The sequence below is a fragment of the Malania oleifera genome, chromosome 2, assembly GCF_029873635.1.
Source record: "Malania oleifera isolate guangnan ecotype guangnan chromosome 2, ASM2987363v1, whole genome shotgun sequence".
Taxonomy (NCBI): Eukaryota; Viridiplantae; Streptophyta; class Magnoliopsida; order Santalales; family Ximeniaceae; genus Malania; species Malania oleifera.
In genome coordinates, this window is record NC_080418.1 from 137,786,548 (window position 1) to 137,809,463 (window position 22,916).

General features: G+C 36.4%; 1 protein-coding gene across 2 annotated transcripts in view; it reads left to right on the plus strand.

Annotated features, from left to right (window-relative positions):
• LOC131149367 (PH, RCC1 and FYVE domains-containing protein 1) overlaps positions 1 to 16,895 on the plus strand; it is a 31,256-nt gene extending 14,361 nt beyond the window's left edge. For both annotated transcript variants that reach the window (XM_058099755.1, XM_058099756.1), the window contains 3 exons: positions 8,343 to 8,489; positions 12,733 to 13,118; positions 16,431 to 16,895. In XM_058099755.1, coding sequence (XP_057955738.1) covers positions 8,343 to 8,489; positions 12,733 to 13,118; positions 16,431 to 16,563 — 666 coding nt within the window. In that variant the 3' untranslated portion in view covers positions 16,564 to 16,895. The remainder of the gene's footprint in view (positions 1 to 8,342; positions 8,490 to 12,732; positions 13,119 to 16,430) is intronic.
• Positions 16,896 to 22,916: the final 6,021 nt, after the last annotated feature.

Genomic DNA, 22,916 nt, shown 5'->3' on the forward strand with positions numbered 1-22,916 from the left:
AGAATATTTTAAGTCAGTTTACATTTCCAAGGTTACCATGCCAAGCCTCAAGTCATTCTCGGCCTATCATTTATAATGTAAACACTCTTCAATTATGTGAATTTGTATGTATAGTCCTACTATTGGGGCTTGTGAGATATAAAATCATGGTTCAAGTTCTCAAATATTCAATGCATCATTGCCTATGAATAGTGGATTTAATTTATGTGAGCTTTGTATGGTCAAACAGTCACACACTAATGCTCAACTGGGCTGTTTCTTTAGGCAATTTGTACAAGGGATTATCTGCGGGTAAAATACACCCATGATCACTGAACTTTAAACTAAAAATCCTGATATCACTAAACTTCAATTTTTTGCACTAAGGTTACCCAACTACGGTTGTTGCAATTTCCCTCTTTCCGTCCTTAAATGACGCCCCTCCATTAAAATTGCTCACGTGGCAGTTATGAGACTCACGCTTACCGCTTTTTTTATTTTTTTAAAATTTTTTATTTATAATAATAAAAATATTTTCCCTCACACTCACCCCTCTCTTGCTGAACATCACCGTTAAAGGTGTCACTGCATGTCCTCTCCAATACTGGCCTCCATTAATCAAAAGAATCCTTGATTAATGATAAAATCATAACTCCAACATGAAGGTGGTTCCAAGAAATTCCTACAGAGATCCTAGACTGAAGAGATCCACCTTCAATCTTCAATGTGGATTTAAAAAAAAAAATTTGAATAGTTAAAGCCCTCTGCTTGGATGAAACAAAGTCAAAATCTCCTCCCTTTTCCTTGTGTTTAAATCTGCTTTCGGGCTTTTGCCCAAACATTGGAGCAAACCAATGTGATCACCTCCCTGAAGGGGAGTTTTGTGTACCTGGATCTAGAGTACTTCTGACGGCATCAGCTGCTTCTTCTGTAAATCTGATTTTGGGCTTTTGAAGGCCACCCAAACATTGGAACAGACCCATTTGAGCACCAGACCCATATGAGCGCTGCTGTGAAGAGTAGTTTTGCGTATTTCGATCTGGAGTACTTCCGGCGGCATCAGGTTCTTCTTGGAGCGGTGAGCTGCCACGGCTGATTTGTTTAAGTCTGATTTCAGGCTTTCGAAGGCTCCCTAACATTGGAACAGACCCATGTGAGCACCACTGTGAAGGGTAGTTTTGGGTACCTGGATCTGGAGTACTTCCAGCAGCATCAGCTTCTTCTTCTTGCAGTGGCGAGCTGTCATGGCTGCCTTGTTTAAATCTGATTTCAGGCTTTCAAGAGGCAGCCCTATCATTGGAACAGATCCATGTGAGCACTGCCAAGAAGGGGAGTTTTGTGTAACTGGATCCAGAGTACTTCCTGTGGCATCATCATCTTCCTCTTCTTCTTCTTGCAGCAGCGAGCTACCATGGCTTCCGTTTGCTCTTCTTCTTCTCCTTCTCCTTTGTTTCCAGTAGCCTGTCCAATGCTGCCCCACCTTCATCTGTTCTTGGGCACCATTGTGCCGGCCATCAAGCAAGGCAGCGACTGATGAAACGACTAAGCCGGTGGCTGCGACAGGGGCAAAGAGCGGCAGCATGCTGGAGTTGAGGTTGCAGATCGCCTAATAATGATCTCATCTCTCAAAAATTATTATTATTAATTTTATTATTATTATTTTTATTATAAATAAAAAATTATAGAAAAAGGAAAATGGTGGTAAGCGTGGGTCTGGAACTGCTAAAGGGCATCTCCGGGCCATAAGGCTCCCTGCTTCGTGAGGGTAAGGGGAGTGTCGTCACAGTGTACGCAGCCTTACCTCTACTTTTATAGAGAGAGGCTGCTTCTTTGGACTCAAACCCATGGCCAACCGGTCACAAAGGAGCAATCTTACTGTTGATCCAAGGCCCACCCTCGGTCTAGAACTGCTACAGGAGCACTTTTAACGGAGGGATATCATTTTTGGACGGAAAGACGTAAACTGCAACAATTTCATAGTTGGGTGATCTTAGTGCACAAAATTGAAGTCTAGTGGTATCGAGATTTGTAGTTAAAAAGTTCAATGACCATGGGTGTATTTTTCCCGAATATCTTCTAATATATTGTAGTTTGTTTTTCTTGAAATAAGTGACGAGAAATTGAGGAGGGTATTGTAATATTATGGAATGCATTCATACAATCATACCTTCACTTTTCATCTTAAATCTGCCAGCACATGCCATTGCACTTTATTTTTTACTGGTTTTTCTTCAACGTACTTGACATCATACTTGATTTTTCGGTACATGATGTCATACTTGCTTTTTCTAACTAATATAGAATGCCAGCATTATTACTAAGGGAGAAAATGTTGCCCCGTTTTTCCCAACAATTTTTTTTTTCTTTTTGCTTTTTAAATTCTTTTATGTATGTAATCATGTGCTAATTTATAGTCCCAAAAATTCCATTTTGTTTTTATGCTTGGATCCTCTAAGAGGGGAAGTATGGTATGCAAGTTCTATAATTAGAACAGTATGTATGATAAAGTGGTCTTATATGTTCTACAATTTGAACAGTATGTATGATGAAGTGGTCTTATATGTTTGTGTTGGTTTAGACTTTAGCTTCTAAGGAAGAAGTTTTAAAGTTCAAGGAGCATGATTATGGATAAATAAATCATGGAAAAGCTCCAACAGAGATGAAAATTTAATGTGAAATTTGATTTGATAGTTGTTATATGATGTGTTGGAGTGGGAGAAACTTGAGCGACCCCCCATCCAAGTTCAAAGGGAACTGCACTGCAATTCCTATAGTTGAAAAGGCAATCTAGCACAGCTAACAAAACAGATGCAAAATAGGAGCCTAATGAATCATCCAATTTTACGAGCAAACCTAGTGTCCCAAATAACCAGAACACCCGAAGAATAGGCAGTAGAAGCTAAAGGAAACCTATCTGAAAACCTAGAGTCCCAAATACTTCGAAACACATCTACAATTTTTAGAATAATCTCCCTAACCTCACAACATTTAACCAGACTCCCAAGAATCTAGCATTCCAACTCAACTACCTCATCTTGAAACCTTGCTACCCCAGCTGTCTTCTCCTTCACAACATCATCCCCACCCCACCCCCCCCCCCCCCCCCCCCCCTCCTAAAAAAAGTTGATAGGAGATGCTAATTTTTGTAATTCCTTCTCCACCAGTCCACCCTCTTTTTTCCCCAGCTCACAGGTTCTAGGAGTCACAACGAACTTCAAATTTTAGCCTAGAGGACTCACTAAATTACACCCCAGCCTCTCCAAGAACTCCTGTGGCCTGTAGGCCCCTACTGTCCATCTCATCCCCAAGTAGTTCTAAGGTGCCCCTCCTCAAAACCTTACTTTCTGAATAATTCCTTTCATCTATGGCATCAATGGGTGTGGCTAGATGCCTTGGAGATAATGTGTACACCCTTTAATTATGTAGATTTGTATGTGTAGTCCTACTATTGGGGCTTGTGAGATGTAAAATCATGGTTCAATTTCTCAAATATTCAATGCATCATTGCCTATGAATAGTGGATTTAATTGATGTGAGCTTTGTCTGGTCACACAGTCACACTCTAATGCTCAACTGGACTGCTTCTTTAGGCAATTTGTACTAGGGAATATCTGCTAATAGATTGTAGTTGGTTTTACTTGAAATGAGTGACGAGCAACTGATGAGAGTATTGTAATAGCATGGAATGCATTCATACAATTGTACCTTCACTTTTCATCTTACATCTGCCAGCACATGGCATTGCACTTTATTTTTTACTGATTTTTCTTCAGAGTACATGATGTCATACTTAATTTTTTTAACTAACATAGAATGCCAGCATTATTACTAAGAAAGAAAATGTTGTCTCATTTTGCCCAACAATTTTTTTTTCTTTTCACTTTTTATGTTCTTTTATGTATGCAATCATTTGATAATTTTTATTGTCCTAAAATTTCCATTTTCTATTTATACTCTGATCCTCTAAGAGGGGAAATATGGTATAGAAGTTCTATGATTAGAACAGTATGTATAATAAAGTGGTCTTATATGTTTGTTTTGGCTTAGACTTCTGCTGCTAACGAAGAAGTTTTAAGGTTCAAGGAGCATGATTATAGACAGCTAAATCATCGAAAAACTCCAACAGAGATGCAAATGTAATGTAAAATGTGATTTGATACTTGTTATATGATACGTTGGAGTGGGAGAAACTTGAGTCACCCTCCATCCAAGTTTAAAGGGAAGTGCACTGCAATCCTTATAGTTGAAAAGGCAATCTAGTACATCTAACAAAACAGATGCAGAATAGGAGCCTAACAAATCTTCCAACTTACAAGCAAACTTAGTGTCCCAAATAACCAGAATGCCCCCAGAACATCCAGTAGAAGCTAAAGGAAACCTATCTGAAAACCTAGAGTCCCAAATACTTCTAATAAGAAACACATCCACAATTTCCAATTTAAACTCTTGTAGTGTAACAACATTAGGGGAAGTGTTGCGAATAATCTCCCTAATCTCACAACATTTAACCAGACTCCTGAAAAATCTAGCATTCTAACTCAACTACCTCATCTTGAAACCTTGCTACCCCCACTTGTCTTCCCTCCTCCCCCCTCCCCGCAAAAAAAAACAAAAAAAATTGGATAGGAGATGCTAATTTTTGTAGTCTCTTCTCCACCCTCTTTTTTTTTTTCCCCCCCTGGCTTATAGGTTCTAGAAATCACAACAACCTTCAAATCCTAATCTAGAGGACTCAGTAACTTACACCCCATCCTCTCCAATAATTCCTGTGTCCTGTAGGCCCCGACTGTGCCCTTCATCCCCAAGTATTTCTAAGGTACCCCTCCTTCACAACCTTACTCGCTGGATCATTTCATTTATGGTATCAATGGGTGTGGGTTAGATGTCTTAGAGTTAAAATCCTCCCCTTGAGTACCTGGAAATTCCTTTGCAGTATAAGCATCAGAAGTAGTAAACGGAGAATAATGAACAGGGAGTAGGTTCATGACTACCTGAAAGAATAGGACGAGCAAAATTTCCCTTGGCCACAAGACTCACTTCAACCTAGAAATCTCTACTAAATCAGTCCCATACCGCCCAGATTTAGAAGAACCATAAAAAACCCTATTCTCTTATAAATCCCTTTTCTCTTCCAGCATGCAATACTCTCCTGTTAGGAGACTACCTTGCTTCATCAAATTATTCAGAATCACTCAAACCCAGCCAGGGAGGCATGGGGGAGTCATGATCTTGAGTTTTGTCCAGCAGCAAATTTTCTCTTATAAATTTCATCAAATTCCTGTTCCTGTTAAAAAATAAGGCGATCTTACTGAGTTCCAGACACATCCCAATGGCTATAAGCTAGAATTTGGATGTTGTTCAATGAGAGCTGTTGCCATGACTGTTATCTCAATTTCTTTGCAGCTTTCATCACTTATAAAGCTCAAATGTAGTGGGAACTGTTACCTGACTTTGTTTAAATTGGACTTCTTCCTCCACATACCTTTGATGAGGTTGGACCTCCACCTGCTTCTAACTACACTACATTTCATTGCTCAATTGAGTATCAAAGCACACTGATTCTTGTGAGGTTGTCAATAGATGCCTTTTTGGGTATTTGATAAGCTTCTAGCACCCTTGTAAGTGATCTCCGTCCCTTGCTTAGTCGCTGCATCATAATCTTATTCTTTTTCATCTCAGCTAACAACTCCTGTAACCAACAAAGAGTTGCGCGTTAGGTTTTTTTAACCCACATTAACATATTCACGGTAAATTAGACATAGAACCTGTAGAAGATCAAATAAGAGAAGGGCGGCTGTGATGGTTTGGGCATGTGCCACGTAGGCCAAAGATGAGTGAGTTAGTTACTATTTGTGGTTATAGAAGGGGTAGGGTTAGACGTAAAATAACTTGGAGTAAGATAGTGAGTAAGGATTTAGCAGCCCCCAAATTATTGGAGGAAATTGTCCAAGATCATATAAATTGGCAAAAAAGGATTCATGTAGCCAACCCCACCTAGTGGGACTTAAAGCTTGGTTTGTTATTTTTGTTTGTTGTACTTTGCCAGCCTAATTTCCTTTTTTTTAATTGTAAGGTCGAGTATCAGGGTTTGCTGGCCTTATAATTAGGCCTTCAGGCCCAAAATGCATAATGGTATACTTGACTTCCAGGCTCCAGCCCATTATCATCTGGCCTATATTGCTTTGTCCTTTCCACGGCCCCTTCCATTCCAAATTCTAAAAGGATTTATCCAAGATGCAGGCCACAAATCACTCTTGCTTAATCCGGAGTATCCAAATTGGAATTAGCACCCTTCCGTGCATTCTGGCCAAAGTTACCAGAAAATCTCCATTTTTCCCAGAGGGACCACCAAATTTCACCATATCTGCGTAGTTAAGTATATAGGACTGTCCGTTGAAAGTTGGGGCCCTCTCACATTCTTTCACCAAATTGAGCAACACATTTTTTTGTATTTTGGAGAGCACCTGCCTGCATGGCGTGCTGACTGACAAGATCAATTCCCATTGCAAGGTTGTATAGCACCTTGAAGAACAATCACCATCTCAAAGCTTCCCTCCTATCCCTCCCTCCTGTATCTAAGAATTTCTCAATAGTGATTAGTCGGCCTAAGGTGCATACCACAAAAGTAAAACCCTTTCAGAACTCTGAATGTTCTAACCCATGAGTAACCCCATTTTTTCAACCAAAAAATGGGTGAAGAATGATGCCCTTTTCCCTGATTTCTCCAGTTTTTGAAGGTCTTTCAAATCACTGGCCATTTGAAATGTAACTGTCTTTCTGTCTGCTTTGAAGATCTGGGAGAAAGCCATGTTATTTAAAAAAAAAAAAAAAAATTCACCTTTTTTAAACTTATAAAGCAATGAGATTAAAAATTGCTCTTGTATAGGGAGCCCCACCAACCTCTATCAGTCACTGGAAGAGTGAAGGATGATCTTTTCGGAGATTGGAGGCTCCATTTTCTTCCTTTTTTATTTTAACCTTAATTCAATAAAGGGAGCTGTGGGCAGGATGCTGGAGTCATTAACTGGGAAGGGATTAACAAAGTGAATAGTGAACAGAATTTGGGATGTGAAAATAGGCGGCCATCTGCTTGGATGCATCCTATGCTTGATATCAACATGTGCAAGTGTACGAGGACACTGAACATTTTTATCAGTTGGAGATAAAAAGAAACTCATCTCATTCTGGATTCAGATGTAAGATTTTAATATTTCATTTTAGGAAACCTTTAATGAAGTGAAAAACGTTTAAGCTGAAATGGTGAAATAAATTGTAGGCACTTTTTAATTTCTTCACTGCCATTATTGAGGCTTCAAAAAACAGTTGTTTTGGTTTCTGAAGTTTCTTTGTTTATGAAACCAAGGTTTCAGTATAGTTGATGGATTGATGCTTAATTCAGATGATTTTTCTATAAAAAAGCTATGATTGGTTGGGTATGGTTTAGATTGAATTTGCACAATCACAACTCACACACCTGTCTGCTTATTTTAAATGCTAATCCTACAATCAATTAGTCAGTTTTGTCTAGATTGAATTTGCATGTTTGTCCTCGACCAATCCTAGAAAGGTAAAGATGATTAGAGAAGGAAAATGTTAGTGTTTAAAAGTATTATATAGTACATATTTTTGAAAACAATGTTTTAAAAGGCTTATCTTCTTTAAGTTGAGAATTGTCTAAAATAGCCCGAGGCATAGTCTAAAATATCAAACTCTCATGTTTGTTTTTTCAAAAAAATTATTTTTAGTTTTCTTTATTTTTTTCGGTATATATGTAATTTATTTATTTAATAATAAACATAAAATCCCCAAAAAGCTTAAGCTTTAATGCCTTAAGCATATGCCTAATCTCATCAGGGTTAAAATACCTTGCAGTATGCCTATGCTTTTCTAGATATTGATTGTAGATATTCTGAATGACCTTAAAAGCAATATTTCAGTAAGATCTTGCAAATGATAACTGGTTGGGTTTGGGTCAATTGGGATTAGAGGCAATAGTCAAACCTGTCAATATTACTTATATGGTGCTGTGGATGGTTTTGTTGTAACTTTTCTAATTGTTAATTTTCTTGAACTAAAAATTTGTATGATACCAGACATTTTAAGTTTTAATGCCAATGGTTCAGAGTTTCAGTCAGAGGTCTTAGAAGCTTACCTAGGAAACAGCAAAGGCTGTCACTAAGCTCATTTTTTTTTTTTTTTAAATTTCGTATGCTCATGAGGGGGCCAACTGTTAATCTCAAATTGTAGTTCCTGCTGCGCTGTAGGACCAATAGATGTTTCCCTTACTATGAACCTAATGAGCACTTGTAATTGTTTGCTATGTGTTTACACTACATTTTGTTTGACCAAAATCTATCTGTTAGGTGGAAAATCTTACTCGTAAAGCCCAACTTCAAGAAATTGAGCTGGAAAGAACAACTAAGCAACTGAAGGAGGCAATCACTATTGCAGAGGAAGAAAGTGCAAAATGCAACGCAGCAAAGGAAGTGATAAAATCTCTTACTTCCCAGGTATGGATAAAAATGAATAAAAAATGATTACACCAATTAATCTTATATATGAATTTATGATATTATTTTCTGTGGATATCCCATTGAAATAATTTTTTTTTTTCTTTTGCAACATTGTAATGGAGGTAAGTTAAAAAAAAAAAAAAAAAAAAAAATCTTTCCACACAATATGAAATGACCATTTGAATATGGTGTTATATATTGGAACTCAAGATAACAAATCATGCTCAATTTTAAGGTTATTTTGGTGATCTCTTGCTACAAAGGTCGGAAATTTTAATTTCCACCAACATTTTGAAGCTTCAAAAGTATGGGAATCTTGATGGAAACCTGAATTTCAGTGTCAGTTTTGATTTATATTTTAAAAAATGATGGAAATTAGAACTAAAGCATGGAATTCTCTTATGAAACTTTAAAAATGGTTAATAGACATAATAATGCAAGTATTTGAACTAATATATTAAAATTAAATTTGTCAATAACAGGCATGTTGTCTATGAGGTGCAGTAGCTGTAATATAATATTTGCATTAAACTTATTTAGTTAATATGTATAAATAAAGATAAGTGAACTTAAATGGTTGAATAAAATGTTTTTTCTGATATCTACCTTTAATTTTTCATATAATTTCATAAGCCTTTGTAATAATCTTTGGTTTCAATAAAAAAAAGAAAAAAAAAAGATAAATTAAGAGAGAAATTTCACTTTATGTTTAAGTCTCACATTTGAATTCGAAGAAAATTTCATGCTATGGTTGGAATTTCGACAAGTTTTTCTGAACTTTTAATATTTTGATAAATTTCTGATGATTCGTTGAAATTTTGATTGGAATTTTGTTAGATGGAAATCAATAGCCATTTTTTTTATTTCAAGGGTGAATAAAGCAAAAATTTCAAGAATTTTGTCGAAAACTAAGACCATGCTTGCTACTGCTCCATTTATATTCTTTCACTGCTTCATTTGAAATAATTTATTTGAGACTTTGAAAGCTTTGGGAAAGATTGAAATAGTTTCTTGCTGGGTTGTTGAAACAACCCTTGTTTTGAGAGTAATTATCTGATGTGGGAGATTCTCGAAGGAGGGTAAAACTGTAAACTCAATTTCAATTCCAATTCATTCCTCAAACGCAGAAAATGCCCTAGATACCAGTAATATACAATACATATTTCTACATTTAGCACTGTCAGGGTCTTAGAGTTTTGCGACCCTGACACACAGTCTTGATATAGGATTCTGGCTGGTTAACTGTTGATGTGACTATGAAGATGTCATGGGGATGGTTTTGGTACATCACTGTGATGTTGTGGTTGGTCTGAACAATACTTGAGGTGATGTTCTCAAACCAAGATGTATGATCATTAGATCCCTTGTGTTTACTCTTACATGAACACAAATACTTTAGAGACATTACTTTTTTTGTGGGGGGCGGGGGAGGACACTAGGTGAGCAGCCTACCTTCCCTGGTATCCTATTTGGTACTTATGCAAGCACCCTGAGGAGAGCTCAGGGCCGAGCTCTTGACATCATTGAGGGGTGTCTTGTGCTTCCATATGGGATTGAGAGTCCCATGAACGACCCATTTGGGAATGAGATCTTGCGCTACTCTTAGACCAGAGGTTTGATGTCCGTCCTCTCTTGGTCATTGGATATTCAGTTCGGCAGTGATCTAGATCTGGTTGGACTATTGAAGGGTGTTAATCCTTCATGTGTCCTGCTCAAGTAGTGTATGGTGTCACTTCCCCTAGTTCCGACCAGTGGGTGGTAAGTGATGGGTACATTGACATGAGTATTGTGCTGTGGGGATGAGAGTTACCCTTAGTGCAAGTGGAATGTGAATTTAACTCCCTTGCTGTTCTGGTCTGGGTTCCTCAGCAACGACCTTAGTTGGATCAAGAGCTGTTGAGCCGTGAGACTTGAGCACTGGGTTTGACATTTGAGTGTTTCCTTGGATGAAGATGAATACGGCTGGACTGGACTTGGTGTAGTCTTTCCGCTGCATGGGCGTGACTTCTTGACACTTTAGGCAGATCTTGGCAAGGGTGATTCCTTTTAGCCTTTGAGATCTTCATGTCCATGACACGCTACATCACTCCTTGGTTAGAAGAAACTCACTATTGTACAACTTGCCATCTTTAATGATTCATACATTTGGGTCTCATCAACATAAGCTCTTGTTGCATATCTAAGAGTTCCAATGGTCAGGCATTTTTTTCCATATGACCATAAATTGAAATGAGTATCATTTATTTTTTCTTTAATTTTGTGTATACCATTGCCTTTTTTTGCCACATTTCCCCCCTGTATGTAACCACTATGGAGATTTTCCCTATTATGCATCATCTTTGTCACTTCAATTCTATGCCCAAGTCCTCACTTGATCCTTTCTCTTGCAATGGTGATCACAGATTCTTCTTGGCTCACATTTGCGTTTGTACCTGGAGCTCATTGAGCATCCTGCACTTTCCAGCATTCTTGTCCTCTAAAACATGCTTTTTTTGCTGTCTCACTCTTGATATGGCTTTGGTGACAGCAAGTATGAGAAACATGCTCCAGGGTACCATGTCTCCGCCACAAAAACCTTGTCGCATAAGCAATATGATACCACACACAAGCTTACGTGATACAGTTTTAATGGAAGGGGCACATTACCCCATTGCACCTAGGTTTTTTCCATAAGTACTTTGTAAATTTTTCATATGATATGATGATCATCAAAAGCCTCCTTGTTGCCACAACCATTCATGGAAACAGGGTCAACATTAACATTAGTTCCTTGACTTGCTATTGTAGTAACATAGAGTAAATGTCCCCATAGCTACGTCTGCCATAACTTGATTTCCAATCAAGGAAACACTTATCAGGTTTATTAAGCCATTCTCATTTTCAGCAACAGTGTCATGTTAGTTTGCTTTATCAAAATTATTGATCTGTGTTTCCTCCTTCCCCCTGTTTGTCAAATCATTCTTTATGGGCTTCAAAACTAGCTTCTTCTTCTTGTCACCAATTTTGGTGTAGAAAGAGCAGGTATTGTTATGCTCATCATAGACAGCACTTTGATAATTTTGCCGAGGCCAACCAAGTAGAATGTAGCATTTGCCCATCGATACTACATCACACCAAACAGACCATATTATGAGATTCCAATTGAAAAAGTGAACAATCACCTTGCTGCCACAAATACTTCCTGCCGTTTATTGGACCAACGAATCCGATATGGCTGTGGGTGCTCCACCATCTAAAGCTTCAATTTTTCAAAGCATAGAATTGATCTTTATAATTTTAAATATTTTTCTTGTAGTTTTTCATTCCATTCCACTCCCAATCCTTTCCATTCTAGCATATAAAACATTGGGTTATAGTATAAAATCACTTTTACTTCAAAGCTATCGCAAATGGTCCCAAAGCAAACTTGGACCAGTTCCTAGAAATCTAAACATACTTATAACAGATATCACTCAATCATAACACAGGAGTATATCTTCCAAACCCAGTTGTTCTCATGGACAAGTTTCCATCCGCTTGTTTCTTAATTCTCATCTTGGTCGTTACTTTGAAAATCTTACAGTTATATTACTAATGAGCAATCACTCACATGCAATGCACTTGTGAAAAAGGACTAATATAAAAAATCCTGCTGTCTTTTAAACTTTTGTGACCATTGGACATACAACTTAATGATTTTCTACTCATTTATAACATATGCTATGCTTGTTGCATTGTCTATTAGATTACCACTTTATCTAAAAGCTTAAGCTATTTGGTTGTGGCCAACAATGTATATCAAGCTTTAACACTCCCCCGCATGTGCAGCTCGACAGCACGTGGAGAGATAAATGCGTGATAAATAACACCCATGATAGAGAGCACAATAATTTGTTTGGAACAACACACAGTAAATGCAGGCAACAAGACTAGAGCCCAGGACCTCCTTGTAACCAGCTCTGATACCATGTTAGATTACAACTTTACCTAAAATCTTAAGCTATTAGGTTGTGGGCCAACAATGTGTATCAAGCTTTAACGTTGTCCTTGATTTTACTTAGCAGTGGAATTAATGACCCTATTAACTGCCCATGCAGTGAATGAAATGCTTGAATGATATTTGGAATCCTAATTGGTGATTGTTGAAAACTATATCGCTCTATTATTTCTTTTTAAATATATATATATATATATATATATATATATATATATTTGCATCATGTTGCTGAATTTATCCATTTTGTCATTTTATGCAAAACAGTTGAAGGACATGGCTGAAAGGCTGCCTGTGGGAGCAGCTCGGAACATCAAAACACCTTCACTCACTTCCTTTGGCTCCAATCCTGCCTCCAGTGATATTTCCAACACTGTTATTGACCAATTGAATGATCAATTAACATGCCAAGATTTGGACTCAAATGGGTTAAGCAGCCAGTTGCTTTCTAATGGCTCTAGCACCAGCAGTAACCGCAATTCAGGTCAGAACAAACTAGGCCAACCTGAAGCAATGACAAGAAATGGTGCTAAAACAAAAGAAGGTGAACCCCGGCATGATAATGAATGGGTTGAGCAAGACGAGCCTGGTGTGTATATTACATTCACCTCCTTGCCTGGAGGGAATAAAGATCTTAAGCGTGTTCGCTTCAGGTATTTAATTTATCTTCAGCTCATGCCCTTTTGGATGTATGCTTTTGCATTTGAAACTTGTTAACTTTCTTGGCTAAATCTAGATTGTGTTGTACACACTATGAATATCATTGGCTTGGAATGTCTAGGTCATCAGTGTGGTTCCTTTGGGGGCTTAATGCTCTCATCCAGGCCTAGCCAATTTATTGGCACAAGTCAATTGTCTAGGTGCACTTGAGCACTCATTCCAAAGATGGTCCTTGGCACATGTTTAAAGTTACCATTGTGGCCTAACTGCCTAAGCCTTGTGGGGTTGAGTCACTAAAACAGCCTCTGTGCATGCAAAGCATCAGGCTGCATACCCTCATCCTCTACAGACTCCGCTTTGGTGGGAGCCTTGTGCACAGTGCCCTTGAGTACCAACATGGTGTATTGTTGACTAAAATAGAGATTACATTGCATGTTTGATTTGTCTTTTATCTCATATTATTTTTCATAATATGGATGGGATAGAAATATAGCATATTATGAGATTTCTATTTTTTAATATTAATTACATCGAAATAATAACGTATGAATAGATAAAAATATAATAAAATGATATTATATTAAATAGATAAATTAAAAAAAAATTCATAAAATTAAAAATAATAATATGTACAATTAGAAAATAAATATAGTAAAAAGTTATATAATAAATATACAATAACTAATGATAAATTATACAACTTAGAATAATATAATAATTATAATAATAATAATTATAAGTGAGGGCAAATGATAATTTTGTAGCTATTTCAATCTCTACTGCACATCTTAGAGCATGCCAAACACGGGAATTGGAATGGAATGGCTATTCATTTTTTATGAACCTAATTCAGGAATAACAATAGTTGTTTTATTCCAAAGTCAATGCTCCATTTCAGTATTCTAGGGTATGTTTGTTTCACATGGTAAGGTTTTATAGGATTGGATTGCACTGAACAGCTCTGGACTATATTGGATTGGATAATTATCCTGTCCGTGGTTTGTTCTACTTCTACTATCTGCATGGGTTAGGATAGGACATTGATGCAATTTTCTTTCCTTTATTTTTATTTTTATGTTTTTTTGCTTTTTGGTTTTAAAGACTTTTAACTCCCATAGAGGAGGGGGCCAAGAAGCCTCCCTCTAGCCCACCCAATCCTATGATGGTGTTGTACCAAACATAGTTTATAGATATCTTGTCCAAGCCTAGCCTATGGAACAAACACACCGTCATTGGACAAAAATTGTGATATTCATCCTCCATTGATCAAGAATTTCAGTTTTCCAGAAGTATCATGATCATCCAACAGCAAGGTTTTCAGTTTTTTCAAATGAACCTCTTGGTTGTAACAACTGATTTCAGACTTGATCATTCGAATCTTTCAATTCATAGATGTTTTTCAGACCTTTGAATGATTCTAGAACTCACAAAGAACTATATTTTTTTTTCAAGATCAGAGCTATCAACCACTTGGCCATCTATCCAAGAGAGAAATTATTTTATTTTTATTCCCCTTAATGTAAGATGCCATATATGACACCATCACTGTCTTTAGAAACACATTAGGTGTGAATCTATAAAGCAATATGTCTTTACATAAAAATATTCATGATCCTACCTACCCATTTGTTATGTGAAAAGAAATTCATGTGCTCTCCATGTCCAAATCAGAAGTAGAAGAACTGATAAAGGTCATATAGAATCAAATGAATTCATGGTAAAATCCCTCCATGAAATCTCTTACAATTTTTTGGCTGCTAGAGGGATCGTTCATCTGTCTGCAGTTTAGAGGGTTAGAAGCATTATGATTGCTTTCCAATTGGCTATTTTTGTGTTAATTGCAACTGATTGGTTTACCCATTATATTAACCCCTCAGGAAGGTTGGCCAAGGAACAAAAATGGCCAATCCTACCTGAGTGGTGTATCTGTTATTAGGCTGCATACAACTCATGTGTCCACTCCAAACCCTATTCTGGCGGAGTCTTGAGAACCTCACATGATGTTTGGTTTACAAGAATAAATATTCTGTTCCATGTTTTATTCAACTTTCAGCCATAGATATTTGGTTCACAAGAATAAATATTCTGTTCCATGTTTGATTCATCTTTCGGCCAATAATTTCTTTTCTCCTGCAGGAATAGCACATAACTTATGTTATTCTTATACTTAACAAATACATAGAAATAATGATACATGAATAAAATGATGACACATCAAGTGTATATATTAATACACAAAATATAATTATAATAATTGTATTATATTATGTTATATATGAAAAACACAACAGTATAAAAAACTTTGAAATAGAGTAGATATATAAGTAAATTAAAATAAATAACTAAAGCTATAGTAATAATATTTATAAGTTGGGGGGAAATGGTAATTTTATACTCATTCCATTTCTATTGCACATATTAGTGCCAAACATGGGAATTGAAATGGAATGGCGATTGATTTTTTCAACCTAATGAAAGAATACCAAGAGTTAATCCATTTACTGCATATTTTTCTTATGAAATCACTACTTCATTTCCAATTTATTTGGTTGTGGAACTATATGTTACTTCAGCATAGACTATAAGTAAAACTTGTTTGTGTGATGCAATGTTGAAACCCTTACCCTATGCTTGGATAGCCTTTAGATTTGGATAAGATGTAATACAAAATTGTATTAAAATTTATCCAAATCCACTCAAAACCAAATTCAAGGTCCCAAATCCATGCTCCCAAGGGCAGCATTGATGTCATATTATTTGTAAGTATTTTATGAATTATCAGTAGATAAATATTAATAGCAATCAACTGCTTTTGAGTTGTATATACGAAGGAGGATTCAATGGAAGAAAATAGAGCAATTCCATTGTCCATATGATGTCATAACATGTATCCTCTCCCTCTCTTTTTCCAAATAAGAAGGGGGAAAATAAGGGCACGTTCACCTATGGAAAACCTTTTTCATTTTTCATTTTTCATTTTTCAAATAATTACAAAATCAAAACTTCTGTTTTCCAGTTCTTAATTTTTCTGCACAAATATCTAAAATTTGGAAAAGGGGGTTGCATTTTTTTGTAATTATTTTCAAAATTAAAGATGAAAATGAGAAGGGTTTTCCACAAATAAAGAGGCTCTTAAAAATCCCCAAAGCCTGCCCCAATAAACTGATCACTCAGTTGTTTATGCCCCTTGTCAAAGTGCTATAATTTCCGTAATGATGTTTTTTTTTTTCTTTCATGTTCTTGAAATCACCAAATTGTGATTCTTCTAGTGCAAATTAAAACCATAGATTACTGTCTGAATGCAGCCGGAAGAGATTTAGTGAGAAACAAGCAGAGCAGTGGTGGGCAGAGAACAGGGCCAGGGTATATGAACAGTATAATGTCCGAATGGTTGAGAAGTCGAGTTTTGGTCTTGGGAGTGATGACTTAGCTCGTTGACATGTGGGAGCAATCAAATGTAAATGAAAAGTTCTTTTCAAGATTTCAGTTTCAATCACAGGGAAGGTCATATTAGATTTGGCTTTTTATCTTATTGGGGGTTTTGTTGAAGATGAGAGAACTACAGGGGTTTGATTGTGGGCTTCCTTTTCTTTTCTTTTCTTTTTTTTTTATTATTATTTTTTACTTGATTTTACATTTATTTTTTTTCCCTAACTTTGCCTTGTGTGGGGGTTGAGAAAGAAAGTGTATATTCTTAGTAGGTTGCTTGCTCTTGATGAAAGCAGCTGCCTTGTAAATCCATAAATGGGAAAAAAAAATTTCACCAGAAATTTCTTGTTTGTCATTCTTTATTCTGTTCAGACTTGTTGGAAGCAGCTGCAATGTAAATTCATTTGTGAATTATTTTCAGATTTTTATTCCTCACATATCAACCCAGTTACTTGTATGCCTATTACTTATAGCATTGTTGCTGCCACTGTCGTCGCCGCCACCGCCACCGCCACCTTCGCTGCAGTGAGTCCTGAAAGTTCATACATATTCTCAACAGTACATGTCATTTATGAAGCTGCTCTGATATAAGATTATGTTTACTTACAAATTTATAGTGTAAGAAACGAAAGACAAATTTCCCTGGGCTGATTTGTGCTATAGAATGTGTATTATTAATGTATCAAGGCTGCTATGTTTTTGTGCACGGTGGAGACAGGTTTTTGTGAGGCATGGAAGTGGAATCTTTCCTTTCTTCTTTATTGCTACCCAGATCGAAATTGGAAAATTGGAATTCTGAACTTTGATTTCTGTCTAAAGTGGAGAAGACTTTTCCAGAAGATGTTCTGAAAAATGTTAGACAACTGGGAGAGACTACTCTTTGGCAATTGGAGTTTTAAAATTTAGGATGGTCAGGGATGAAACTTTGACGGTGTTTATCCTCCAAAGAATGCAATGTGAAAGCCCATTATTCGGCCACACGGTGCATAGAAAGTCACAAGGCTCAAGAAAGTAAGAATCAAACACTTAACCAGCCTCCTCACGAGAAAATAATCATAAGAATTTTTGGGAGGACGTAACTATTATCAAAGGGAAAGAGTCGATGATAACATTTTTAAAGAAGGATGATCTTGGAAAAGGAATATGGATTAAATCTAATATGATAAATGACAATATTATAAATAGGTCTTTTATGTGTTTAGAAATTCATCAACATTTATTATTTGAGTTATTACTTTTATGCAAGTATTGGAAGTCATTTGTATTTGTAATGTTGGATATAAGTAGCAATCAACTTTACGCTAATACAACTATGGTCATACTATAAAGGAAATTGCGTAATTTTCTAGAAAATCGTTGATGGTTTCAATATATCTTTCGATGGTTGTTTTGACGATTTTAGATAAAATATTTTTCAGGAGAAAACCGTTGATGGTTTCAATATATCCTTCGATGGTTGTTTTGATGATTTTAGACAAAATGTTTTTCAAGAGAAAACCGTTGATGGTTTCAGCAAATCGTCGACGGTTTTGCCAGTTACTGAATTGCCGAGAATCCTAACAATTGAAGATTGGCTGATATCCGATAGTCTGCGATGATCTGGAGTTCTTCAATTGTATTACTTGAATATTTTTTTGTATTCGACAGTTTAGGATCTTCTTGATTTGATATTTAAATACTTTTGAATTTGTAACAGCTATACCTTATACAAGTCCTATATATAGGACATCCCTACATCAATGAAAGTGTTCTACATTTTCTATATGGTATCAGAGTTCTTTCTCTAATGAGTTTTTTTTTTCCCCCTAATGGCCCAGCTTCCTTTGAAGCTTACACCTTCCAACTTCCCTTCTTGGCACGCCCAATTGATGTCATTGCTCATTAGCTATGACTTCCAGGGCCATCTTAACGGTACAATCGTATGTCTATCATGAACCCTTTCTACTAGCATCTCTTCTGTTGGTTCATCTTCTGAAAGTGTCTCCAATTCGAATTTTTGGCGTTGGCTCTGACAAGATAGGCTAATCCTTCACGCCATCCTTGCATCTGTCTCCGAACCGGTTATGTCGCTCATTGCCGCTTCAACCACTGCTCATGATGCTTGGTCCAAGTTGCAACAAATATGTGGGCATCAAAATTGGGTTTTACTTGATGAACTAAATTGTATTGTTCAGTTAAATTTACAATTGCCTAATACTTAGACGAAATAATGACTTATAACTACACTTGCATCACATTTGGCAAGTTACTGTTGCTTATTTATGAACAATAAATACAATTAACGTAAATGCAATGAAATAGAACAACGGTAGGAGCTATTGTTTGTATAATCTTTGTGTACCCTCCAAAATTGCACTGTGGAAGTCGAATAATTAGCCACATGACGCAAGCCTACAAGGCTTAAGAGAAGCAACATGGCAAGCCTCTTCATAAGAAAAGAGTAGTCATAACAAATCTTGACAAGACTTAATTACTACTGAAGGAAAAGAGTTGACTATGCCCAACAAGTTTAATATTAGAAGGGGAAAATGGAAAACACCAATTATAGTAAATGATGATTTTATAAATACACATTTTTATGTTCATAAACTCCTCAAATTTATGCTTCGTGTTAATAGTGTTATGAAGGTATTGCACGTTATTTATAATTGCACAGTTGACTTAGGATGGGTGTATGTAGTCCTAATCTTACAAAAGCATATAAAACATTATTCAACTAGCCCAAACGCCATTTTATCCTCTCTCTCTCTCTCTCTCTCTCTCTCTCTCCCTCTCTCTCTCTCTCTCTCTCTCTCTCTCTCTCTCGGTCTCTCTCTCTCTCTCTCTCTGTGTAGAGACCCGAAGAATTTTAGCAATTAAATAATAAAGGAAAAGAGAGAAAAATGATTTTTCCAAAGGGGCTCAGTAGGGACTCGTCGACGAGCACAGAATATTTTTCAACTAGTGGTCTCTTACACGTGTCTCGTTGACGAAGAGAAACTGAGAGCAAGATTAAGGACATGCAGACTAATCAATGAACCCATAGTCTTCATCAATGAACTCTCTCCTTGGACTCGTTGACGAGGCGACGTGGCTCGTCGACAAGGCCACATGGGTAGCACTCTATAAATAAGCTCAAATCGGGATTTCAGCGAGAGTTTACATGCAAAACTCTTTCTCTCTCTAAAAATCCATCTCTCTCACATTCTCTCTAGATTTTCGGCTTCGATTCTCGCCGGTTCGACAATCGAAATTCGTCACGTTACTCTTGGGAAGATTCTCTACAATACTGCTGGATCAGAATTTTGATTTGGAGTATTTTGGCACTATCCCAAAATTTGGGTAAGTTGGTTATTTTAAATTTTATAAGTTATTGGGTATTTATGGACTGAGGGGAATGTGTTGGAAGGTGTTATATTGGTATATGTTGATTTGTTGGAAAATGTGAATTTCAGGGTGTTGAGTAGGAAACACACGGGAGTAGGCTTGTTTCAATTTGTGGGCTTCTCAGTAAACCAGGTAAGGGGATAAATTAAGTTAGCATTTTTTGTGAAATTATTTATGAATATACAACATTTATTTTCAGAAATTATGTATAGTATAGGGTTGAAAATATTGTTGTTGAACAGGAAAAAAGATTTAATACATTTTATCAGAAAATATGATTTTAGATCAAGTTTTATGTTTATAATATTATTCATATTTGTGTGGCATGAGTGTAGATTTCCATGAAAATTATGTTATACCAGAATAATATGATTTTTTCTAGAATAAGCATGTGATGATAGTTTTCAGAAAAATCATGAAAGCAGTAAAAAAACTATGGTTTAAAATATTATGTTAAACGGTACAAAAAATTCATGTTTAGTAAGTTATGATATGGCCGACGTAGATGACAAGATTTATATGCTATGATATGGCCAGCGTAGATGCCGTGATTTATATGTTATGATATGACCGGTGTAGATGCTGTGATTTACGATTGGCGTAGATGTCATAATTATGTATGATATGTTAGAATTCATGAAAATATGATCATGTCAGATATTATTCAGAAATATGAAACAGTTATGTATCAGAAATATGAATTGTACTATATGTTATCAGAACCAGGATGACTTAGTTTAGTCTTTCAGAGCACGGTACCGTAGCTATATGTATAAGTTCAAGTTTATGTTAGTGCTACCACACATCTCAGATAGAGTGTGGGAGATGGTAGGTGATGTGGCTTCTGTGTAGTGCAGATGTTCCCCTGGTAGTCCGGAATAGGTGGGACATGCCCATCATACTTACAAACTTATGTTGACTTAGTGTGGTCAACCAACCATTGCTAGGTCCCGCCTTCGGGTCACACAACCCTGTCATGTGGGAGGTAAGGCATGACATTAGTTAGCTATCCATCCTAGGTATTATTTCAGTATTGTACAGTTATAGAAGATGTTTTACATGATTATAGAAATTAGTACGATATTTATTATGAAATTTATGATGATATGATGAATCATGTTTTCCTTAGAGTTTATAGAGCCAGTTTTTATCAAATATGCATATTATGTATAGTTTATGTTTAAGCACGATAATACTCATGTTACCACACACAGATATTAGTTTATCTCCTTTACTGAGAGGTGTCTCACCCCAGCATTACAAACATTTTAGGAAATCTAGGTAGAAGGGCGAATAGAGCTCCGCAGCTGTAATGTACTACTTATTTTAATATATAATAAAACATAATAAATAAAATAAATACACAGCAGAACCTAGGCAGCAGTAAATGTAAATCACATTCATCAACCAATAATTACATAATACCAAAGTCTACTACATCTCCAAAATACTGTGTTTATATACAATCTCCAAAACATCAAAATAAACCTAAGATCTTACAACAAAAGTCTCCTCATCCTAGATCAGAACTTACCCTTCTAGCAGGGAAGCTCAACTCACTCAGCAGTGGCCCAGGCCCGCCGGTCTCTCTGGGTTTCCTTAAAATCATTTAATATTCGGGGGTGAGAAACTTCTTAGTAAGGGAAAATAAACTAAATACAGTTGGGTGGCAACATGAATATTTAATAATAATATAGATATACAATACAATCTTCATACCGGAAAACGTTCATCATTTAATAACTGCAAAAAAAATGTATACTTTCATATTTCTAATATATCATACTAATCATAATTGTCTGGTTTAACTAAAAATACTGAAAACATACCCATGATGAATAGCTAGCTGATGTCATATATTAGCCCCCATGACAGGTTGTGCAGCCCGAAAGCGAGACCCGACAATGGCTGGTCGACCACTGCCGAGTCAAAAATGTCTGTAAGTACGATGGGCCCGCCACACCATGGTCCGGACTATCAGGAGGACGTCTACAACTCTATACTAAAAGCCACATCGACTATCCATCTCCCACCCCCTCGTAGGGTGGTTAGCACCAATCTGATCATAGATATCTAATCTATAAGCTATAGTACCGTGCTTCTGAACTGAACTAAACTATCATTCAGGTTCTGATAACATATAATTCATGATAATATAGCGTTTAACATAAATGGATTGATAGCATTTTCTATAATTTCATAAATATGGTCTCGTGCCGAACATTTCATAAATACGGCATCGCACCGAACATTTCATAAATACGGCCTCGCGCGGAAATCATACGTAAAACACAACCTTGCATCGGATATCAATCACGGCCTTGTGCCGAATATCTCATACATATCATTTTGAATAATAAATCAATTATCATGTATTTTCAACATCATTTTGTACTGTAATATTTCATATTCCTGAAAACATGCTTCATCCATAACATTGTCATATCATAATACTTCTCACGTAAAGTAATATTCATGCCACACATTTTCTGTATAAAACCATACATTATATTCTAAAATCATAATTTTTGGCATCTCATACATATATATACATTTCAATATAATAGCAGTATTTTTCCCAAATGTGCATTTCCTTCATAATATACAGATATAATACATGCTTTCCTGAAAATAAATTTACTGATAAATAATAATATAAATGCATGGAAAATAACTATTTTATTTTATTCCCTTACCTGACACTGAAAGAAACCCCCTAAAATTTTCGGTCTTGCACTTGCAGAGTTCCCCATTCAACTCCCTGAAAATAATAACTCGCAGAACTAAACTTTGGTATTTTCACGTGAATATCATTTCCTATAACTACAGTAAGACCAAATTTAGCATAAAAGGTCTTACCTCAACTTAGGGATGAATTTCAACTCGCTTCCACCAACGATCCACTCTGGAAGATTTGGAGAGAACTTCCCCAGGAGCGTCGTGGTGGCCTTAGATCGTCGATTCGGTGAGCGACGGAGCCGAAATCGAAGAGAGAG